Source organism: Xenopus tropicalis, chromosome 6 (genome assembly GCF_000004195.4).
Source record: "Xenopus tropicalis strain Nigerian chromosome 6, UCB_Xtro_10.0, whole genome shotgun sequence".
NCBI classification, from domain to species: domain Eukaryota; kingdom Metazoa; phylum Chordata; class Amphibia; order Anura; family Pipidae; genus Xenopus; species Xenopus tropicalis.
Genome location: NC_030682.2, coordinates 53,888,934 through 53,911,474, shown reverse-complemented (window position 1 = coordinate 53,911,474; position 22,541 = coordinate 53,888,934). Strand labels below are relative to the sequence as shown.

The 22,541-nt window shown below is 41.7% G+C and overlaps 1 protein-coding gene across 1 annotated transcript in view; it reads left to right on the top strand.

The window, feature by feature from the left end:
• The window catches only part of LOC100489602 (xenopsin peptides-like), a 30,561-nt gene extending 16,331 nt beyond the window's left edge, over positions 1-14,230 (top strand). The window contains exons 3-4 of the mRNA XM_031904466.1: positions 13,368-13,436; positions 14,139-14,230. Of these exons, the coding sequence (XP_031760326.1) occupies positions 13,368-13,436; positions 14,139-14,215 (146 nt within the window). The 3' untranslated portion in view covers positions 14,216-14,230. The remainder of the gene's footprint in view (positions 1-13,367; positions 13,437-14,138) is intronic.
• The last annotated feature ends 8,311 nt before the right edge of the window (positions 14,231-22,541 follow it).

The window sequence follows — 22,541 nt, the reverse complement described above, 5'->3', positions numbered from 1 at the left end:
ATCTGCTTGAATGAGCGGTGAAATGTTTTTGAGAAAAAAAGAAAGTCCAGTTGCCTTAGACTTATTTCTGTTACTTTCTGTTGGTATTGATTGTGCCATACTTTTATTTAACTAAACATTTCTTTCAGTTTGGATTTATTTTGTTGAGACACTGAATCATAGTCTTATTTAATTGCCAAAAGGTTTATTAAGTGAGGGATTGATTAATTAGATCTAATGTAAGGGTTATTGAGGTGTGATCAGACCAAGATATAGGCACCGGCTTTCCTGTCCCGGAATGTTTAAATGAAATGTGTACCAAGTATCTGCAGGCTTGACTAATTCACCAGATATCAAATAAAACTGTTTGAGTAATTATTTGTCAAAAATATTTAAATAGTATGAGCTGACTGGTCTGAAGAGGAGTGAAATCTGTCAACATTTTGAGGGTATATTAAAGGAGAATGCAAGTCAAAATGTAAAAAGCATACTGCCCAATAGTCCTCCTATTGTTTAGTAAAAACGCCACACTTTTGGCTCACCTAATCATATATTTACTCAGTCACACTTACTTCACATTTTCTAGAACAGGCAGCCATCTCTAAAAAGGTATTCTCCCTTCCTTTCCCTCCTTGCTTCATACTGCACGTGTGTTTCATTCCCTCCCCTCTGCCAGATCCGCTTCTGATTGGCTGGTGAGCATGTGTAGCTCAGAACAGGAGACAGGATCAAGTTACACACATTCTCAGAGAATAGGAAGGCTGCCGCTGGCAGCCTACAGGAAGGACAGAGAGATTTCAGTGATGTCACTGTAGTTTTCACACTGCTGTAGGCTGCCAGCACCATATCTCAGAGAAGCAAGCAGGGATCTGGGAATTTAGATATGCAGTACAGTGGCTTGCAAAAGTATTCGGCCCCCTTGAACTTTTCCACATTTTGTCACATTACAGCCACAAACATGAATCAATTTTATTGGAATTCCACGTGAAAGACCAATACAAAGTGGTGTACACGTGAGAAGTGGAATGAAAATCATACATGATTCCAAACATTTTTTGCAAATAAATAACTGCAAAGTGGGGTGTGCGTAATTATTCAGCCCCCTTTGGTCTGAGTGCAGTCAGTTGCCCATAGACATTGCCTGATGAGTGCTAATGACTAAATAGAGTGCACCTGTGTTTAATCTAATGTCAGTACAAATACAGCTGCTCTGTGGCGGCCTCAGAGGTTGTCTAAGAGAATATTGGGAGCAACAACACCATGAAGTCCAAAGAACACACCAGACAGGTCAGGGATAAAGTTATTGAGAAATTTAAAGCAGGCTTAGGGTACAAAAAGATTTCCAAAGCCTTGAACATCCCACGGAGCACTGTTCAAGCGATCATTCAGAAATGGAAGGAGTATGGCAGCAACTGTAAACCTACCAAGACAAGGCCGTCCCCCTAAACTCACAGGCCGAACAAGGAGAGCGCTGATCAGAAATGCAGCCAAGAGGCCCATGGTGACTCTGGACGAGCTGCAGAGATCTACAGCTCAGGTGGGGGAATCTGTCCATAGGACAACTATTAGTCGTGCACTGCACAAAGTTGGCCTTTATGGAAGAGTGGCAAGAAGAAAACCATTGTTAACAGAAAACCATAAGAAGTCCCGTTTGCAGTTTGCCACAAGCCATGTGGGGGACACAGCAAACATGTGGAAGAAGGTGCTCTGGTCAGATGAGACCAAAATGGAACTTTTTGGCCAAAATGCAAAACGCTATGTGTGGCGGAAAACTAACACTGCACATCACTCTGAACACACCATCCCCACTGTCAAACATGGTGGGGGCAGCATCATGCTCTGGGGGTGCTTCTCTTCAGCAGGGACAGGGAAGCTGGTCAGAGTTGATGGGAAGATGGATGGAGCCAAATACAGGGCAATCTTGGAAGAAAACCTCTTGGAGTCTGCAAAAGACTTGAGACTGGGGCGGAGGTTCACCTTCCAGCAGGACAACGACCCTAAACATAAAGCCAGGGCAACAATGGAATGGTTTAAAACAAAACATATCCATGTGTTAGAATGGCCCAGTCAAAGTCCAGATCTAAATCCAATGGAGAATCTGTGGCAAGATCTGAAAACTGCTGTTCACAAACGCTGTCCATCTAATCTGACTGAGCTGGAGCTGTTTTGCAAAGAAGAATGGGCAAGGATTTCAGTCTGTAGATGTGCAAAGCTGGTAGAGATATACCCTAAAGCCTGGCAGCTGGAATTGCAGCAAAAGGGGGTTCTACAAAGTATTGACTCAGGGGGCTGAATAATTATGCACACCCCACTTTGCAGTTATTTATTCGTAAAAAATGATTGGAATCATGTATGATTTTCGTTCCACTTCTCACGTGTACACCACTTTGTATTGGTCTTTCACGTGGAATTCCAATAAAATTGATTCATGTTTGTGGCTGTAATGTGACAAAATGTGGAAAAGTTCAAGGGGGCCGAATACTTTTGCAAGCCACTGTAAATACTTAAAAAGAATGCCTTTAGACTTACTTTTAATTTATATTAACCTTTCATTGTCCTTTAATAGCACATCCATCGATTATATAATGGTTGATTTTTGGAGATGCTATTTCTAAAGAATTCAATTTGGTGTCTATTAGAAGATTAAACCTTAAGGAGCAATATGGGAATATCAGCTAATTTACCAGTCAACATTAAAAAACTGACCGTTTTGGTCAGTAGAGACCTGGTTGGCAAATAGAGGGTAATCCTTTGAATTAAAAAGTTACACCTGCTTTTTTTACAGGGGCCTGAAGCATTAAATGCTGTAAGATAAAAGTTTGATTGTAGGGGGCGTGGCTGAACGCCAACTAAGATGGACGCTTAGCTCAGGAGCTGCGACACAGCTCAATCCAATCGTGAGGAAATAACCTACCAAACATGGGGAAACACAGCAAAAACAGAGATCCCCAGAGGGAAGAATCTAAGGGGAACAGACTTACCGAATCACAGAAGTTTCTGAAAAAGTTTCTAACACCAGCGGAGCAAGACAGCGACGCGCACGAGGGTAGCTCAGAGACAGGCAAACCGGATGGCACAGACGCAGACTCTGAATGTGAGTCCATTGATACTGACCAAGGTACTCTTTCATATCTTAAAACTTTGCCTACAAAACAAGATTTCCTTGATTTAGTGACGCAAATTAAAACGACGCTAAAGGAGGAAGTGGGAGACCTAAAGGCCGAGATCACTGCCCTGCATTCCAAGACATAGAACACAGAGCCGAGTCAGTAGAAAACACTCTAGAATCTTTATTAACGGTTACAGAATCACAAAGCAGGGCAATACAACTACTCACCCGCAGAGTCGAGGACCTTGATAATAGAGGGCGACGATGCAATTTAAGAGTGAGAGGCCTTCCAGAGTCGATAGACCAGCCGATTCTGAAACAAACAGTACAAGCAATATTCAATGATATACTAGGCCAACAGCCTGCTAACGATCTGCAAATTGAGAGAATACATAGAGCATTAAGGCCACGAGGTCTCCCCACTGAAAAACCAAGAGACATTATATGCTGCTTATTAACCTATACAAAGAAGGAATAGATACTAACCAAAGCACGCCAACTGAAAGTAGTCAAACATGGAAACACAGAAATTGCTATTTTACAAGACCTGTCCTGGTTTACCCTCCAGCAAAGGAAACTACTGAAGCCACTGACAGATATGCTTAAAGAGAGACAAATCTTATTCCGTTGGGGCTACCCATTCTCCATCCAAGCGACAATAGAAGGGAAAACACATACCCTAACAACCCCAGAAGACATACACCCATTCCTGCAAGCATGCAAAGCAGAAAATCTGGATTAGATTGAATGGGTCAAATTTGTGCAGCTTCCCAAACCTACTTCCCTACAACACAAAGAACCATGGATGGAAGTAACTACGCCCAAATCCAAAAGGAGAAAGATGAAACTAACACCAGAAAAGCTACCTCCCCAGGACTAAACTAAGGATACAGGATGAAAATTGATGTGCTATGTAACAAGGGAAACACACCCTCACGAACTTAAAAACTTAAGTTTAACAAGTACCTGCTGAGCCGAAGCCTAATCTGGTATGGCACACCCACCCCCCCGGTATATGGGCAAGACAAATGATTTGTCAAGGAGAAACTGCCTTAGAGCACAAAGCCCAACTTCTGAAAGGTTACATAATATGTTTTTATTAACAATGCTATGGTTTAAACTAATGAATCAGTTTATTGTTATTTGTTTTATACAAGTTGAATTTTGCTATGAATACTGTCTTATCAAGGTAAAACTATACTGTCTGAAATGCAATAAGTGCAATGGTAAATGTCATAGATGTGAACAAATATACTTACCACAATTTAGTAATGGATTACACGGTTAAAGTAATTTCTTTAAATGTAAACGGTCTCAATATTCCTGAGAAAAGAAGGCAAATAGTAAATATAATGAGGAAAGGAAAGGGTGATATTATTCTATTACAAGAAACACATTTCAAAAATACTCCACAACCAATGCATAAGCTAGGCACCTTTTCACAATGGTATTATAGTAATAACCCAGATCAAAAAACTAAAGGGGTAGCAATAGCAATACGCAAGAACCTAAACTTCCAACTGGAAAATACCCTAAGTGATCCCAATGGTAGATACCTACTCATTAAAGGTCAGCTATACCACACACCCTGTACTATAGGCTGTGTCTATTTCCCAAATAAAAACCAGATTCCCTTCTTGAACAAACTCAAGGAAAAAATTATAGATTTTGCAAATGGGTTATGCATCATAGGGGGCGATCTAAACTTCCCTTTAGACCCACAAAATGACACTTCCAAAGGAAGCTCCGTACTTCCACTTTCTAAACTAAAAACAGCTTCCAAATCCTTGCAGTCCCTACGACTGATTGACACATGGAGATTTCATAATCCAACCACAAAACAATATACACACTATTCAAGCACACAAAACAGTTATGCCCGAACAGATTATGTATTTATTTCACAACATCATCTGCACTGGCTAAAAGAAGCCAGTATAGACAACATATTATGGTCCGACCATGCAGCCGTACAAATAAAACTAAATATCCCCAACAAAACCCCCTCCACCTGGCAATGGAGACTTAATGAAAGCTTACTAGAAGACTTAGACTGCCGCAAAGAAATTATAGATACAATTAAGGATTATAAACAAAACACACAAACAGATGGAACTTCTCATCTTACAAAATGGCAAGCATTAAAATGCGTCTTAAGGGGTATTTTGATCAAACACGGCACACAAATAAAGAAAGATAGACAAAAAAAGACAACCCAGCTAATTAGAGAAATAGGGAAGTTGGAAATTCAACACCAACAAAACTTATCACTAGACACCTACAGACTGCTGACGGAAAAAAGGAGTGAATTAAAACAATTATCCAATAGTGCTACCAAATATGCAATGACTAGACTTAGGCAAAAATACTACGAATACGGGAATAAAACAGGTAAACTGTTAGCTAGAGCACTAAGGCAGAAACAACAAGACACATATATACACAAAGTGAAAAATGAAGAAGGCATTATGCAATTACTACCAAACAGAATTGCAGAAGCCTTCAGACACTACTACAAAAACCTTTACAATATTCCCCAACATTCTAACCACATGAAACTAGAACATAAGATACAAACTTATCTTACTGAAAATGCATTACCAAGAATAGAGAAACACATATTACAAGAACTTGATTCCCCCATCATAGAAGTAATTAAAAACTGAAAGCTCCAGAAGGCACCAGGCCCAGATGGATACTCTGGTAAATTTTATAAAAACCTATCGGATTATCTAGCCCCTATGCTGACAAACTGTTTTAACGAGATTGGGCCCGAAAAACCTCTGAACGAGGAATTCTTGCTAGCATACATTTCAGTCATACCCAAACCTGGGAAGGATCTCACCAATTGTAGCAGTTACAGACCCATCTCTTTATTGAATCTGGACCTTAAAATATACACAAAGATCTTAGCATCTAGACTCAACCCTATTTTACCAGAGTGGATACACGGGGATCAAACAGGCTTTGTCCGAGGCAGGGAGGGTAAAGAGAACACAATGAAGATAATAAACATGATGTGCTGGGCGAAAGAACATCGAACGCACTCTCTGCTTCTTTCAACAGATGCAGAGAAGGCGTTCGATAGAGTTCATTGGACTTTCCTAAAAAAAGTACTTGAAAACTCAGGAATGGGTACAATGTTCATAAATAAAATTATGGCACTCTATACAACACCACGGGCTCAGATTAAAATTAATGGTATACTCTCAGAACCATTTACAATACGAAATGGTACCAGACAAGGGTGCCCACTCTCACCACTCCTCTATGTCCTTTGTATGGAACATTTATTGATTGCATTAAGGCAAAACCCAGATATAACAGGACTTACTATAAAAGGGGAACCGCTCAAAATAGCAGCATTTGCTGATGACCTACTCCTTTTCTTAACGAAACCACTCATCTCCCTACCAATAGCAATGAAGGAACTCAAAAATTATGGAGACTTATCAAACTATAAAATCAATATGACTAAATCGGAGGCACTTCCAGTAGTGCTCCCAGGGAAACTACTTACTCAACTAAAAAACAACTTCAAATTTCATTGGCAAACAGAGAAAATACAATACCTAGGAGTACACATACCGACAGATCTACACAAAATCTTAACCACAAACCATTGCTATCCAACTTATCCACCCAACTACAAAGCTGGAACCATAACCATTTCACCTGGACGGGACGGATTAGCATCATCAAAATGTCAATACTCCCTAAATTGCTCTACCTATTCCAAACACTACCAATCACTTTGCCCAAATCTTTTTTTCGCCAAACAGAACACATGGTGTCACAATTCATATGGACAAAGAAAAAAGCGCGACTCAAAAAAACCATCCTATATAAACCAAAAGAGAAAGGAGGCCTAGAGCTACCAGATTTCTTTTCCTACTACCAAGCAAGTATTGTGTCTAAATTAGTGGAACATACTTATACAGCCAACGATAAACAATGGATAAAAATAGAAAACCAATGGGCAGGCCATCCGTTAGCAAATGTAGTTTGGAACAAAGATAAAAAGAAGGAACTACATATAGGCCAAAACTCACAAATTCAAGCGCTAACAGAAACATGAAAAAATCTTAATAAGGAATCTAATCTTATCCCATTCCCATCTCCACTTATACCACTGGGAGACAATTTAGACTTTCCACCAGGAATCATGGACAAAGGCATGAACAATGCGTTTGGAATACAAAACTTACAGTTACAACATGTCCTAGCAACAGCCACAGAACCACCAGCAATAATGATCAACAAAAACACCTGGACTAAGAAGGATTCATGGAGACATTTACAAATTAAGAACTTTCTCAAAGACCTACATAATCTACAGCAACCTCTTAGACCCCTAACGGACCTTGAATGCCTGTGCAATAGGAACACAAGTCCTAAACATCTAATCTCAACTCTTTATAAAATTATTATCCAAAGTAAATATGCCAACTTACCTCACTTCACACGCACATGGGCACAGGAACTCCAGATCGACCTAGTGGAAGAAGAGTTGGAAAAAATCTTCAGAACTGTAGCGAAATGCTCCATAAGTAACAAATTCCAAGAAAATTCATACAAGATCTTTTTATACTGGTACAGAACTCCAACACAACTTTACAAAATGCGTTTGATACAGAATGATAAATGTTGGAGGTGTAATGGTGAGAGTGGGACAATCTCCCACATCTGGTACACATGTCCAAAGGTGAAAACCTTCTGGGAACAGATTGAACAAATAAGTAGTGAGATCCTGGGTTGCCAGATAAGGTTTTCCCCCCAAATGATACTGCTACTACATACAGATAAAGCCGAAAAAATATTCAAAAGGAGTCTATTGATGCAATTGATATTAGCTGCTAAAATCCTAATTCCTAGGAAATGGAGAAACGATGACCCCCCCCACCGTAGAGGAATGGTTATCGAATGTAAACGAAATTTATCTTATGGAGGAAATCACATCCTCCTTATCACCCACACCACAAAAATTTACTGAAACCTGGCAACCATGGGTCTCATACTTAAACATTCATGACAAATTGTGAAATATGCATTTACCGAATAAGACAAAGCAAAATAATAGTAGATAGTACTAATACAGAATTATCTCATAGCACTAAGTTACTTACCTTGTTGAAACTTATATGTTCTACTGTATACAAATCTTGCAGAATAGATCTAAATGAAGAAATGTACAATATAAAAATTTTTAAGATCACAAGGACAATATGTATAAAACGAGATGTTTGTTTTTGTGCATTAATAAAGATTTGAATAAAACGTTTGATTGTAGCATGTAAGATCCACCAGCTTAATATGTCCACCCTCTTTAAGCTTTAAAGTTTATCAAGGTTAATTTGACCATATAGGTGGTTCAAACAAAAACCTTGAAATAAGAGAGACAGAATAACTAGAGAAATAATTGTCAACAAGTTCAACCAGCTGCCCAGCCTAGAAATAAAAATACTGTATTAAGGTAGACATTCTTCACAATGGTCTATACAACATATTAATACAGTATTGGTATTTAAGACATAGCAGGTGTCCGAGGTATACTTTCACAAAGAGAAAATATAAAAAATAAACATGAGAAATTGGTTTCAACTGTTTCAAGACAATAGTTCATTTTTGAACCAGAGGAGAGCAAGAGCACACAGGGGCCCAAGAGTCCACCCCATAAGGTCTATTCAAAGTTATAGCATCATAATTATCACAATAAGCACAGGTTAACAAAATCAAATTAAGCAGTATATAAAAGTTATATATGTAAACCAAAAGTTTACATCCTACCATACAGTTAGGAACCCAGTCCGTTTAGCAACAAATCCATGTGTCTATCCAGAATTACAGCAGCATAATTAGCACAATAAGCATAGGTTAACAAAATCAACTTAATCAGTATATACGGTTAGGAACCCAGTCCATTTAGCAACAAAGTCCATATTAAATCAGAGTAAATTTAAATAACTAAATCCATCTCTGAAGGAAAAAGTGTATTGTTAAAGAAATACAATTTCACAAGAAACATTTAAGGCTCCAAGCTACATTCATCCCCCTTGGTTCAATTGTATTTAGGTTCAAAATCCACTTGGCCACCTCTCTGAGCATTTGGGTTTTCCTATTACCTCAAAAAGCAATAAACTATAGAGAGAGAAGCCATCTAGTGTTAATATTTCACTGCTAAGGTCCCGAATATACATACATACACAACAAGTTATCATTGAATTATGCGCATATACAGTAGTTAAAGTGATACTAACACCAAAAAAATGTATTTTAAAAATATGAATCTACTTCCAAAACTTACCTATAGGTCACGCTGACTACATCATAAACTGGGAGGGTTCAGATTGCCGTTTGCTTCAAAGAGTTCCCCCTCCCTCCCTCTCTCCCTCGCTCCTCGCTCCTCCCTCCTCCCTCTGCATTGTAAACTAGATAGCAGGCTCTCCCTCCCCATTACACATAGACAATGGAGCTGAGCTTGTCACACACTGGCTGAAAGCAGAAGGGGCATTGCAGGTTTGTGATTGGGCATATTTATTCACTTGGGAGGCATTTAAATTAAAACCTGGAAGAGGGGAAAACATGACTGCTCCGTGGGTCTGTAATTCGTGCTACCATAATTATGAAGCGAAAAAACTGCAGATTTAGTTTATAAGGAATTTAAAGCTGATACAAATTAAAACACAACAGCTGGTGTAAAAAAATTGTAATTAAATAATAGTCAGTATGACTTTAATTACAAAAATCAAAAAATTAAACAAACAACATAAGGGTGCATTCAAGTGCCATATGTGCATCCAAGTCCCCATACTCCACCCTCCTTACAAAAATAAATAATGAAGACCAAGTGAAAAGATTATAAAAGTTAAATTAAAGGTGAACCACACCTTTAAGGTGTAAGTCTACAAGGCTCAGTGGCACAGTTGTATGTAAGTGGTTGGGTAACATACAGTCACAAATTGGAAGGTAAGAGTGCACTTGGTATGGGCACAAGGCAAAATAATGTTTTAGTGCTCCAGAAGGTAGCATCTGAGTTTAATCTTAAAGAGAGTTAGTGAGTTTTCCCTACGGAGGGATTCAGGAATAGAGTTCCAGAGGTAAGGAGCAGCGAGATAGAAAGGTTTAAGACGAGAGAGCGCAGTGGGTGTGGATGGTGTAAAAAGACAGAGGCTCTGAGAGGAGCGGAGGAGACGACCAGGAACATGCAGGGAGACCAGTGAAGAAATGTAGTGAGGAGCAGAGGAGTGAAGGGCTTTGAATGTTAGCAGAATGATTCTGTAAGCTATCATTTGCTTAACAGGCAGCCATGCTAGAGAGCTTAAGTGAGGCTGAACAGGTTCCCTCTTTGGAGAGAGCAGGAGGATCCTGACAGCAGAGTTTAAGATTGATTGCAGGGGACAGAGGTGGGAGTCTGGGAGGCCAGTTAGTAGGAGATTGCAGTAATCTAAGCGGGAAAGGATAACAGCATGTATTAGTGTTTTAGCTGTTACTTGTGAAAGAAAGGGGTGTATCTTGGCAATACTGTGGAAGAAAAAGTGACAGGTTTTGGCAGTGTTATTAATATGGTTAGAGAAGGAGAGCAAATGGTCAAAGACGACCCCAAGGCAGCGTGCTGAATTAACAGGGTTAATGGTCATGTTGTTAATAGTGATGGTGAAAGGAGGAGAAGGGTCAGGTTTAGGTGGAAAGACCATGAGCTCTGTTTTAGCTAGGTTAAGTTTGAGGTGGCGTTGTTATAGACTTTCAGCATAGTGGCCAGACATGCATTCAAGGAACATTAGGCTGATGCCACACCAGGCGTAGGGCTGATTTTTTCGGCAAGCGGAAAAACGCTTGCCGAAAATTCAGCCCTACGCCTGCTACTTGTGCCTGCACCTGAATGAATGGGATACGCTCGGGTGCAGAAACATGTAGCCGATATACGAACGAAAACGCGAGACTTTGCATTCTCTCGCGTTTTCGTTCGTATATCGGCTACATGTTTCTGCACCCGAGCGTATCCCATTCATTCAGGTGCAAGCACAAGTAGCAGGCGTAGGGCTGAATTTTCGGCAAGCGTTTTTCCGCTTGCCGAAAAAATCAGCCCTACGCCAGGTGTGGCATCAGCCTTAGACCCTATCTCACCTAGTCCCTCCTCCACTGGGTCCCCACTGGGCGAGGTACCACTGGGGCACTGATCCCTCTCTCTATGTTGGAATCCTTAACTGCTTGTACACCTATAAGAAAATTTGAAGCAAAGAGCATTTAGAAGAGTTAAGAAACACTGCACAGTCCAATAATTCATACATTATATGTAAGGTCTTTTATAAGCTATCTAAAATATAGGTGGTAAATTAGGGTTTCAAATATCCAGAGGAAAATATCTACCAATCCCCTTTAAGTCACTATGGGGATAAAAACAACTAGAGGTATGGGATCCCTTATCCTTAAACCCATTATCCAGAAACCTCCGAATTACGGAAAGCCTGTCTCCCAAAGACTCCATTTTAATCATATAATCCAGAATTTTAAAACTTAATTTCCTTTTTCTCTGTAGTAATAAAACAGTACCTTGTAATTGTTCCCAACTTAGATATAAGTAATCCTTATTGGATTCAGAACAATCCTATTGGGTTTAATTAATGCTTTATTGATTTTTTAGTAGACAGGTATGGTGATCCAAATTACATAAAGCCCCCTTATCCAGAATACCCTTGGTCCCAAGCATTCTGGATAATGGGTCTTATACCTGTACAAAAATAAAGGATGGAGCCATTAGCTTCATTGTCGAAGGTGAAGGTAAAAAAGAGAGAATTCTTTTGACTGAAACATTGTAAGTAAATTAGCAATATCAGTGATTTCCACACATAAGAGGCGATTCACTAAAGTGCGATAAAACGTGCGTTACTTATAGCATGCGTTAAAGATTTTATCGCATCTAATTTTTCGCGTCTTGACGCACGATTCACTAAAAGCATACTTGCCTGAATTTACACGCAATGCTGCTTGCGTTATTTTAGAGGCGAAGACTAAACGCAAGCATGCCATGTTAGCCATACACGCCATTACTTTCGGAGAATTACTGTACTGAAAATGACTATTTCCCTGCAAACTGGAGGCTGCATCACTCTAGGGCCAACACAGACTTGAATAAATCCCACTGCAAAGTCCATATTTTATTGCCAAAAGCTCATTAACTGTACTTTTCTATAATTACCGCCTGCCTCAAGTACGTGTTAATTTTCGCATAGACTAATGCGATATTTAGCGCGTCTAAGTGTTTGTGAATCATGCGTTAGTGTTATTTTGGCACGCAATTTAATGCATGCGATATGTGACTTAACGCATGCAGTAATACTGTAGCGAATCGCACGTTAATTTTCGCGTCTATTTTAACGCAAAAAAGCGTGTGATAAAACTTATCGACCTTTAGTGAATCAGCCCTATAATCTTTATTTGTATCACTATACATATGTATATCAAGTAGCATTAAACCCACATGTGATCATGAGACGCACATCTCCCAGAGTATGGTATATTAGCAAGCTTTTATTAGCTCAAATAGTAAAAAACACATAAATATACATAAGAGTGCCATGCAGAATAGGCCAATGTATGGCAACTTTAAGAATCAACAAACTTAGGAAAATAAAACAGCTTTTATGACATAGCTGCAATTAAGGCAAGCTCCTTATATAATGGAACCTGGTGGTGCATAAGGCCCCTGGAGCATGGGAATATTTGAGATGCTAGGCAGATTCTAGTGAAAGGGGAATAAGCTGTAAGGCTAAACACAGTAGCACAGGTTGAGATCGGTAGGCAGGATTGACGAAAGGCTAGCAACAGGCAGGGGGAATCCAGGAGGGTATATAAGGAAGGTAATTTTTAGGGACACTTGCCAATCGTCATGGAACTGTATATGTGAAGAAGTTGATGAACATTTATGTCTGGCCCACCCACCCACTTGCTTTAATGTTAATTCAAATAAAATTGATATTGTTGCAGTTGTAATTGGTTGTTTTAGCTAGGAACACTACAGTAAACTAATTTCACTGGTAAGCTCCTGTTATTAGAGGAGGAGAATAAGCCTATACTATAATAGTGTATTCATTTTTGTTGAATTAGAACAAATTTGCTTGTGGCTATAATATGTTTGAGAGTCTTCCTAATTTGTAAATGTTTCAAAGTTTAAATCATTAATTACAACTGCACATAAAGACAAAACCTAGGCCCCCTTTTATTTCTACTTTTGTACATTACAAATTTTCTTTATCGGTTTATTTTTCTCTTCCTTATTTAGGTGGTGTGAATGCTGTATTGAATCCAAAACGAGAAGCAATGTCTTTCAACAACGATGGCTTCTATCCTGGTGATTATAGTTCTGTTTATACCTATGAGAGGTAGCATTGAACAAAGCATGTGCGGCTACACCAGAACGTGCCCTTTTGTCATATATCACTTTTCTTATTCAGCATAAACAGTGGGATAGAGCACAACACTGTGTAACACCCAGGAAGGAAGGGGGTTAAGTGATATCCTTCTAGCCACAGCTGCTTCCAAGTAGAACTCTGTTAAACATGACACTTTAAAGAATCAGGCTTATTGTCGGGAGGTGAAAGACTTAAAGGTTCAGAAGGAGAGATGTATGTTTAGAAGGAAAACATAGAACTGTTTTTATGTTGCACTGCTCCTGAAAGAGAACAGAAGCTTAAGATGTGTATTCCTATTCCCTTCACAGCAAAATCAGAAGACTTCTCTGTTTTGCTTTTAAATATATCTCTCCCTGACTGTACAGTTAGTAGAACTGACAAGCAGGTGGTGCTGTTGTAACAAAATACATTATATTGACCATTATTAAAAACTTAAATAGTTCTGAAACTGAAAACCAAGAAAAATTATTATTAATATAAATCTCAAAAGAGCTTAGAAAAGCACCCTGAGCAACTTTGCATAACATTTTTAAGGTTTAATTACCCTTTAACATTAGGAAACATTATAATATTTTTTTTTTAGTCCCTTATATTTGTTGTTTGTCAGTACCTTGTATTTCAGTATAATCTTTTTTTTACAGTTCATTCCAAGAGATTTCTTGGGGCACTTCTTGGTCCATTGTTGAATTTGGTTACTGGAAAACGCGATATTAACTAATTGAAGACATTCGCTGGTAAGTAGATTACATTTTTTTCTCTAAGGGGCAGAAGAAAAGAGTGCAGGTACATTGTATTCCTGCCTTCTGTTCTGCCTTCTGTGTGTATCTAAAAATACTACTGATCCAGTTAGTTTTCTGCTGAAGAATATATGAAGAAGGACACTCATACAGATAATCACATTTTCTTTTTCCATTGCTTATTGGACATGCAGGATAATTTGATATAGACGACTTTTAGATTGTAAGCTCTTTTGATCAGGGCCCTCTTCACCTGTTATATTGATTATTAGTTGTTCTGTGTGCTCACATTTATTGTGCAGTGCTGTAGAATCTGTTTGTGTTTTACAAATATGTGTTATTAATTATGACTATGAAAAAAAGATTACTTAACACCTGATCTATCCTTACTTACCAGTGTTTACAAATTAAACACACAGTATATGCGCCAGGTTACACACAATTATACTGATATATGCCAGCTCTTACCCTACAGTCAAAGCAGGCAGCTCTTAGGCAACACATTGATATTGATAGGGGGGCTAAAGTTTGGGAGTAAGGTTTTTGAGTAAATGGATGACTTTAGTAAATTACTTTAGTAACCCTGGATGTGTCTGGGCTTTACTTTGCAAACACAATCATAACAAGGGGTTTATGGGCTATTGAATATAATTTGTAATATTTCAGTCAATATACAACACGAAAAGTCATCCTAATTTATTTAGATCTGCAGCCCTTCCTCCTTCCTGCTTTGCTAGCACGTGCGCATGCGCAGTAGAGTGAAAAGCCGAACTTTAACACTAACACTTTTCACACTACTGCGCATGCGCCTGTCGTTTAGTCGTAGTAACACGAAGGCGGAAGGAGGAAGCGCTCCGCTACAGGTACCCCGGGCTGGTGCTGTTTTCTCCTAACAGGGGCACCAGCCCGGGGTACAAGGTAAGCGATTACATTTTGGCACCCCCAAGTGACTTTGCCTTTCCTTCTCCTTTAAAGCAAACACCCTATTGTTTGCTATGGGTAATGGAACTTGTTCAGTTTAGGGCCAAAGTCAGTAAACTGAGTGACCTAAAGTAACATTACACCTGTGATCTACTAAAGCTATTCATATACTGCTGTAGCATAGCACTTTTTCTGTTGAACATTTTAGTCTTCAGCATATTTAAATTGTTCATAATCGTGTATTTTTATGGTGTTATTTTCTGCCCAAAAATGACAATGTATTCCCCTCTCACTAGGTATGGTAAATGAATAAAATGGCCAGATTTATCTTGAAAGTGACAGTGCTGAAGATCCTTTTTTGAGACACTTCAGACCTACAAATATACCCCTCTTCCTGTCCAAAAGAAATAAAATAAATATCAGCCAAACTTGTGGATGCTTTATTGTGTCTTATATGTTACAGTGTGTCTGTTGTTCTATTATCTATTTCATTTTACATCAAAATCACATATCAGATAGCTATCTTACAATTCCTCCTTATCAAGTAAGACACAGAAAGCCGGAGGATCATAATAATTGTTGAGATACCAGCTAATGTCCCCTTTTGATACCGCAGGCATGGTAACTGTAGGAAGATTATGCTTACCAACAAAAACGATATTTCTTTCTGAATACCCCTTTATAAAAATCAGAGGATTAGGCCTTTCAAAAGAAGAGCATTTATCCAAAATAAATTACAAAGACAATGTATACAACCTCAAAAATGGTCTTCATGTCCTGGATAGTGAGAGAGAGAGACAGAGCAATCCTTTAGAATGGTATTCTTCAGTCTTTGGAAAAGTTGTCCCTCTTTATTAATGGTATTCTTTCTCTGTTTGATGTTATTCTCTCTCTTGAAGGGTCAGTTTCTATGTCATTTCAGTTCAATACAGATGCATTGAGACCCTTTAGATCCTCCCATTGTTCAGTCAGGTAATCTTAAATCCATATTAGTTCTCATCCCAAAAAGTTTGTGTTCTTTTCCCAAAAACTTGAAAGCTCTTGGGGGCAGTACAGAGTGACTTTTAATATATACATTGACACTTTAGGTCAGTCTTTAAATGTAGATGATACAACATATGCAACATATAAATAACTCTTTGTCAACCACAGTCAAGATAAAAGTATATCCAAAGCAATAAGTAAGAGACAGTGTAATATAAATTAAATCCTACACATTTCATAAATAAATCAGTCCATAAAATGATGGTTTTGCATTCATCAAGAAACATTTACTGGTTGCGTGTTTAAAAGCAGATATCATATTGGTTGATATGGAGATCTGCACCTGGCCAAATGTTGTGCCTTTTATTAGATAAAGGGGAATTGTAATAAAAGGTTCTATGCTTGCTACTGGTTTAGACACCTATAGCAACCAATCAGCAGGGAGCATTTACTGGTCATTTGAATCCAGCCAATCTTTATGCCTTTTATTACCTATGAGGGGTTTGAGTATGCAACAGGGTCGACCACAGCTGTCAGAATCCTACCGCAAAGATAGAATAGGTAGAATAGCCTAGAATAAATAGGAAGTATTTTTATTGCAGCACTGTTTTGCTTTCACAGCTTGTCCTCAAATGAATTCACTTCACTCACTCTATTCACCAGCAGTGCCTCCCCATGTCCAACCTACTGTAATAAGCCCCTCACAGGCAGAGAAGCGTGTAGCAATTGCGAGGGTGTTCCAGCATCCTAATACAGTACCACACCTACCTGGCATGGCATCTGGATCACCATGCTGCACTCAGTGCCTCAGATTCTCCACTCTGACTTAACCGCTATACAGGGGCATATTTACCAAAGGATAAACATTAGAATGTCCAACAAGTTTGGCTAATTAACTTAAAACAGTGAAACGTCCCTTAAATGGGCTCTCACCTTTGCCCTCCCAGACATTTCCTGGGAAAAAGACATATCCGTATTCAAACCTTAGGGTTTGCTGCTGCCTACTGTCCTTACCTATCAACCCATCAACTATTCCCGAAATATTATTTCATTTCCTTAGGGCTGTTAAACACAGGGCATTTCAACATGTGTTCCGCTGCAGTGGGTTTTTTCTGTGTTCCACTGCAGGGAATGCAGGAGGAAACACCAATTTTCAGGATCTGTCTGTATTCCACCTGCCTCTGGTGCTTGGCTTCAGGGCTACCATCAGTAACTTTGGGACCGCGCACAAGCTATTTATATGGGGTCCCCCATGAACACAAGCACGCAGTTCCAAAATTTTGCGTACCTTTTGGAGTAACTTTATGCGTAACAATTTGCATAACACCTATGCAGAACTGATAATACAATGGCTAAAAATGCAATATAATCACTAAAGATGCACCAAAATCACCAAAAATAAAATATAATCACTAAAATAACATACAAAAGGTATGTTGCAGTTAGGGAATACACTATTCGCGATGGCAATGAAACATATGATGCAATAAAAAAAAACAGGCATAAAAGTGTGTATATGCATGCATACACCCCCAAAAATGTGTGTGTGTTTAAGTGTAAATCTGAGTATGTATTAGTGTAATAAGTGTGTGTGGATGTGTTACACTAACCTGGGGCAGCAGGCAGGAGATCTGTCTGGAGGAGGTTCCAGGGTATGAAGAGGAAGCCATCTTTTGTCTTGATCCGGTGAGTGGTCGCCCTGGGGGGTGTACAGAAAGTGCAAACTACATGCCTGCTGTTGCCTAGGGGCCCCTGGGAGACCATCCCCCCCTGTTTATTGCCTAGGGACTGAGCAGAGCAAAGGAGCAGCTTTAAAAGCCAATCCTCCACTTGCAGACCTGTAAATGCAACAGAATGTAGATTCTACAATCTGTGCTGCTTCAGTACTTATATCCACAGAACATAGATTCTACATTCTGTGGTATTTAAAGTGTTAACAGCAGCCATTTTAGGAAATGTTTATTTTTTGTTCATGTTTATTGCTATGCAGCACTGCTGGCATTAGAGAGCACCCACTATAGTGAGCCAGATATTATTCTAGCCTATTAATACATGTGGAGAACAGCTGGCATCTTTACATCTTGTTAAATAAACTGTACAACCAGGTCCTTCTGGGTGTGTGGGTTAAGACTTTATGCAGACCACTCCTCCTCGGTCTCATTATATTCCGGTTCTCTCCAGCATCAGAGCACATCTTTGACAGGTCTTGGGATACATAGGTTGAAAAAAGACATGTCTGTTGAGCTCAACCTTTTATGTCTAAGTGAAACCTGCCTAACTGTTAGCTGATACAGAGTGTAGGGGTTTACCAAAAATGGGCCCTTAGGACAGGAACCCCTAGGACAGGCCACAGGGTGGTGATAGTTAACAGGGACACTGGGATGACTGGGTTGTTAAACAGTTAATGGGGTGTATACCTGCAGTTCGGGATTTGGCCACAGGGTGGTGCATAGGCCCATATAAGGGGATGCAGCCATGTGCTGAGGGCCAGACATTTTAGCCCAGGGGCTGCTCAGGTAGTGTGCTCCCCTGGCACAGTTTAGATAGAAGTTCTATAATAGGTCGCTCTAGGAGTGACATGTAGGACAACAGGAGTTTAGCATGGGCGGACATTGCCCCTCCAGGAGTGTAAGCGAGGTTAAGACCTCCCGGCATTACATCAGCCGGAGTGCAGGGCCATAAGTGGTTAGGTAGGTGGACAAGGTCACCGCTAGCCCAGGAGGCTGTATCTGAGGGGGCTTAGGCGTGAGTACCGGGGTGGGCTGCCTGTGGTGATGCTGCCTAGCGCGAGTACCGGGAAGGGCCCCAAGAGGGGGTGCCTTCTGGCGTGAGTACCGGGGAGATCACCTAGAAGGAGACACTTGGCGTGAGTACCGTGAGTTGCCCAACAGGAGAAAGCTCTCAATGAGTAGTAAGGAGGTAAAGCCCTGCATTGCTGTGTATCAATAACATGTTCCACTCCTGGAGAGGTCCTGCCCTAATAAACTGGCTCAACTGATTCATTCTACTAAGTGTGTATTTGACTGTTTCCTGCACAAGGATCACCTACCTGCCGGTAAGCTACTACCCCAGGGAGGGGCAAGGTACTGGGGGCTGTGTGTGGATCCCATAGCAGAGGTACTAGAGACTGTTAAGTTCCCAGGGGGTGGATTACAGTTCCCCAAGACTATCCCTGGGTGGAGGCACGCCTTTAAAGGAGAAATCCTCATTAACCCCCATAGTAAGCGGGGGCTCAGGACTCCTGTAGCGCCAAAGAACAGTAATCAGCAGGTAGCAGCACAGAAATACCAAAAGTGGGCTACATTTGGAGGCACTGCTGAGATCGGTTTGGGAACCGTTTAGAAGAAAGGGCCCTAAAGGAATTGAGGCCTAGCGTAACTACAGTACCCTAATTCCGACCAGGCTAGATTTGGGCAACCCCTGATCCGCATCCCAAGAGGGGAGTTGGCGCGAAAGAGGAGCAGGGAAGACTCCTGGCCAATAGGATTGCAGAGAGTTGGCGCCAAGAGAGCCTAGGAAGACTCGCAAGAAAGAGGCGGGCCAGGGGGTGGCGTGTAGTTGACGTGTCCAGTGACCGCCCCGTGAGGGTCTGCGACCAATAAGAGACAATTGAAAGTGCGCCAAGAGCTGAGCAGGGGCGTGACCATGAGCGTCGACGTCATGGCAGCCATCTTGGGAAATTCCCAGACAGCATCTAGTGAGAGACGCGTGTGGGACTGGCTGCTACACTACTTCCCAGCTATGTCTGCTAAGAGTGCAAGTGGTAGCGCGGGCCTAGAGTCCCTACCTGAACCGCAGTTTGCCTATGATGAGGGTTTCCGGTACGTGTGGCTGGGCCTGTTTGCTGAAAAGATCACTCCACAGGGTGACCCAACCATGGTACCGCTGTGTGGGGAATGCGGAGCAGAGGCGTACCTAGCCCTCCACCGGCCCAAGGGGCGATGCGCGCAGTGCGGCTACCAATGCTGGCGTGGCCCACTGAGGGATGAAGTAATGAGCACAGGGCATGGAGTCATCATGGCCCTGATGGCAAAGCTGAACGCGGGTAAACTGGCGGCCGCGCAACAGAGAGTGGCGGCGGAGTGTGTCAGTGCCCAAGAGGCGGCTATCCCAGCACTAGAGGAGCAGCCTGAGGAGGCGGCAGCACCTGCGCCACAGGTTGGCGAATGCTGCGCCATTTATGAAACCGTGAGTGGGGAGCCCCAGGGGGTGACGGTCCAGGGAGAGAGCCCAGGGGAGGTTTCAGCACCTATATCTCCCGCATCTTCCCTAGAGAAACCCGCGCTGCCCATAGAGGGGGTCCCACTACAAAGCAATCCCCAAGGGGAGAGTGACTGTGCTAAAGAGGTGGCCGAGGCTGCCATGCTCCCATACATAGAGGTGAGGGCTGAAGAGATATCAGCGCCCCCTTCATACAGCCAGGTCCTGAGGGAGGGAAGCCTTGCTGAGGCAAGAGCCCCTGGGTCTGCCACAAGTAGTACTCCTGCTGGGGAGGAAGACTTGAGGGAAGCTGAGGAGGATGAGTACAGTCCTGCCTTGTTCAAACTACCTGATCTCTTCTATGCACCTAGAAAGATTCCCAAGGAGGAAGAGAAAGAGTTCTGGGTGCTGCCAGGGAAAGCAGATCCAGACATTTTCTGTAGAGTGTCACGCATACAGAGAGTGATAAATTACAAGATCTTTAGACTGTGGGGGTATTTTATGCCTTACGCACCAATATGGGTGTATGAAAAGATGGAAGAGATGCTGGATGAGTGGGTAGTGAATGAGATATCCACCAAGGAAAAGAGGGTTGGTCATGCCTTAACCCATCCTAACCAAAGCAAAAAGATGGCTGCGTGGAGGTTTGTCCGGGCCATAGAAAAAGAGTGGTGGTGGGGCCGCACAGTGCTGCGTCACACAGTCCACAGTTGTGGCAGGAAAAGTCCGGAGCCAAAACAGTTTTATTTGGAAGTGACTCTGCCAAATGGGAAGTCGGTAAGGAAACCTCATCCCAATTATTATGCTCCCTATGAGGACATAAAAATCCGGTTCAGTCAGATGGTGTGAGCAAGGCCCCGGAGGAAAAAGTTAGCCCCAGGAGGGGATTCTTCAGTTCAGGAGGCAGTACCAATGTTGGGTACCCTTCTCAAGGAGAGACTCACTTTCTCAAGGAGAGACTGTTGGTGGCTAAAGAGAGAGAGCCAAGACCGCAGCCAACCGGCTGGTTGGGAGTGAGGAGTCTGCAGTTTATCCCAGAGTGGGAAAGTTTTAAGTTAGCCCAGGAGGGCTCTTTGTGCTAAAAGTGCCACCGGCTGGTGGAGGAGAGCCCAAGGTGGGAGCACCTTGGGACCTGGACTCCCTCAAGAAGGAGGGGAGGGCCAGGAAAAGAAAAAGTTACCTTTATTTTCTTTGATGTAAAATAAAGAATGTGTTTGATTTTTGGGCATATAAATTGTCCTTTCTTTCCATTTGAGTGTGAAATGTCTAAGGGACAGAGACTCTTGTGGGGACTTTCACAAAGACTTGGAGGGTGGGGATTTTGTTTTCTCTCACTTTTCCTTTCCAGTTTATCCATTGTACCCTGGCAGTCTCCTGGAGGAGCTGTGAAGCGTGATGTTAACAACATGGTAAATGTAATGTATTTGGTAGAATGTGTGTCAGCCAGGAGGTGACAATTTTCTTGTAGGGGGAGAATGTAGGGGTTTACCAAAAATGGGCCCTTAGGACAGGAACCCCTAGGACAGGCCACAGGGTGGTGATAGTTAACAGGGACACTGGGATGACTGGGTTGTTAAACAGTTAATGGGGTGTATACCTGCAGTTCAGGATTTGGCCACAGGGTGGTGCATAGGCCCATATAAGGGGATGCAGCCATGTGCTGAGGGCCAGACATTTTAGCCCAGGGGCTGCTCAGGTAGTGTGCTCCCCTGGCACAGTTTAGATAGAAGTTCTATAATAGGTCGCTCTAGGAGTGACATGTAGGACAACAGGAGTTTAGCATGGGCGGACATTGCCCCTCCAGGAGTGTAAGCGAGGTTAAGACCTCCCGGCATTACATCAGCCGGAGTGCAGGGCCATAAGTGGTTAGGTAGGTGGACAAGGTCACCGCTAGCCCAGGAGGCTGTATCTGAGGGGGCTTAGGCGTGAGTACCGGGGTGGGCTGCCTGTGGTGATGCTGCCTAGCGCGAGTACCGGGAAGGGCCCCAAGAGGGGGTGCCTTCTGGCGTGAGTACCGGGGAGATCACCTAGAAGGAGACACTTGGCGTGAGTACCGTGAGTTGCCCAACAGGAGAAAGCTCTCAATGAGTAGTAAGGAGGTAAAGCCCTGCATTGCTGTGTATCAATAACATGTTCCACTCCTGGAGAGGTCCTGCCCTAATAAACTGGCTCAACTGATTCATTCTACTAAGTGTGTATTTG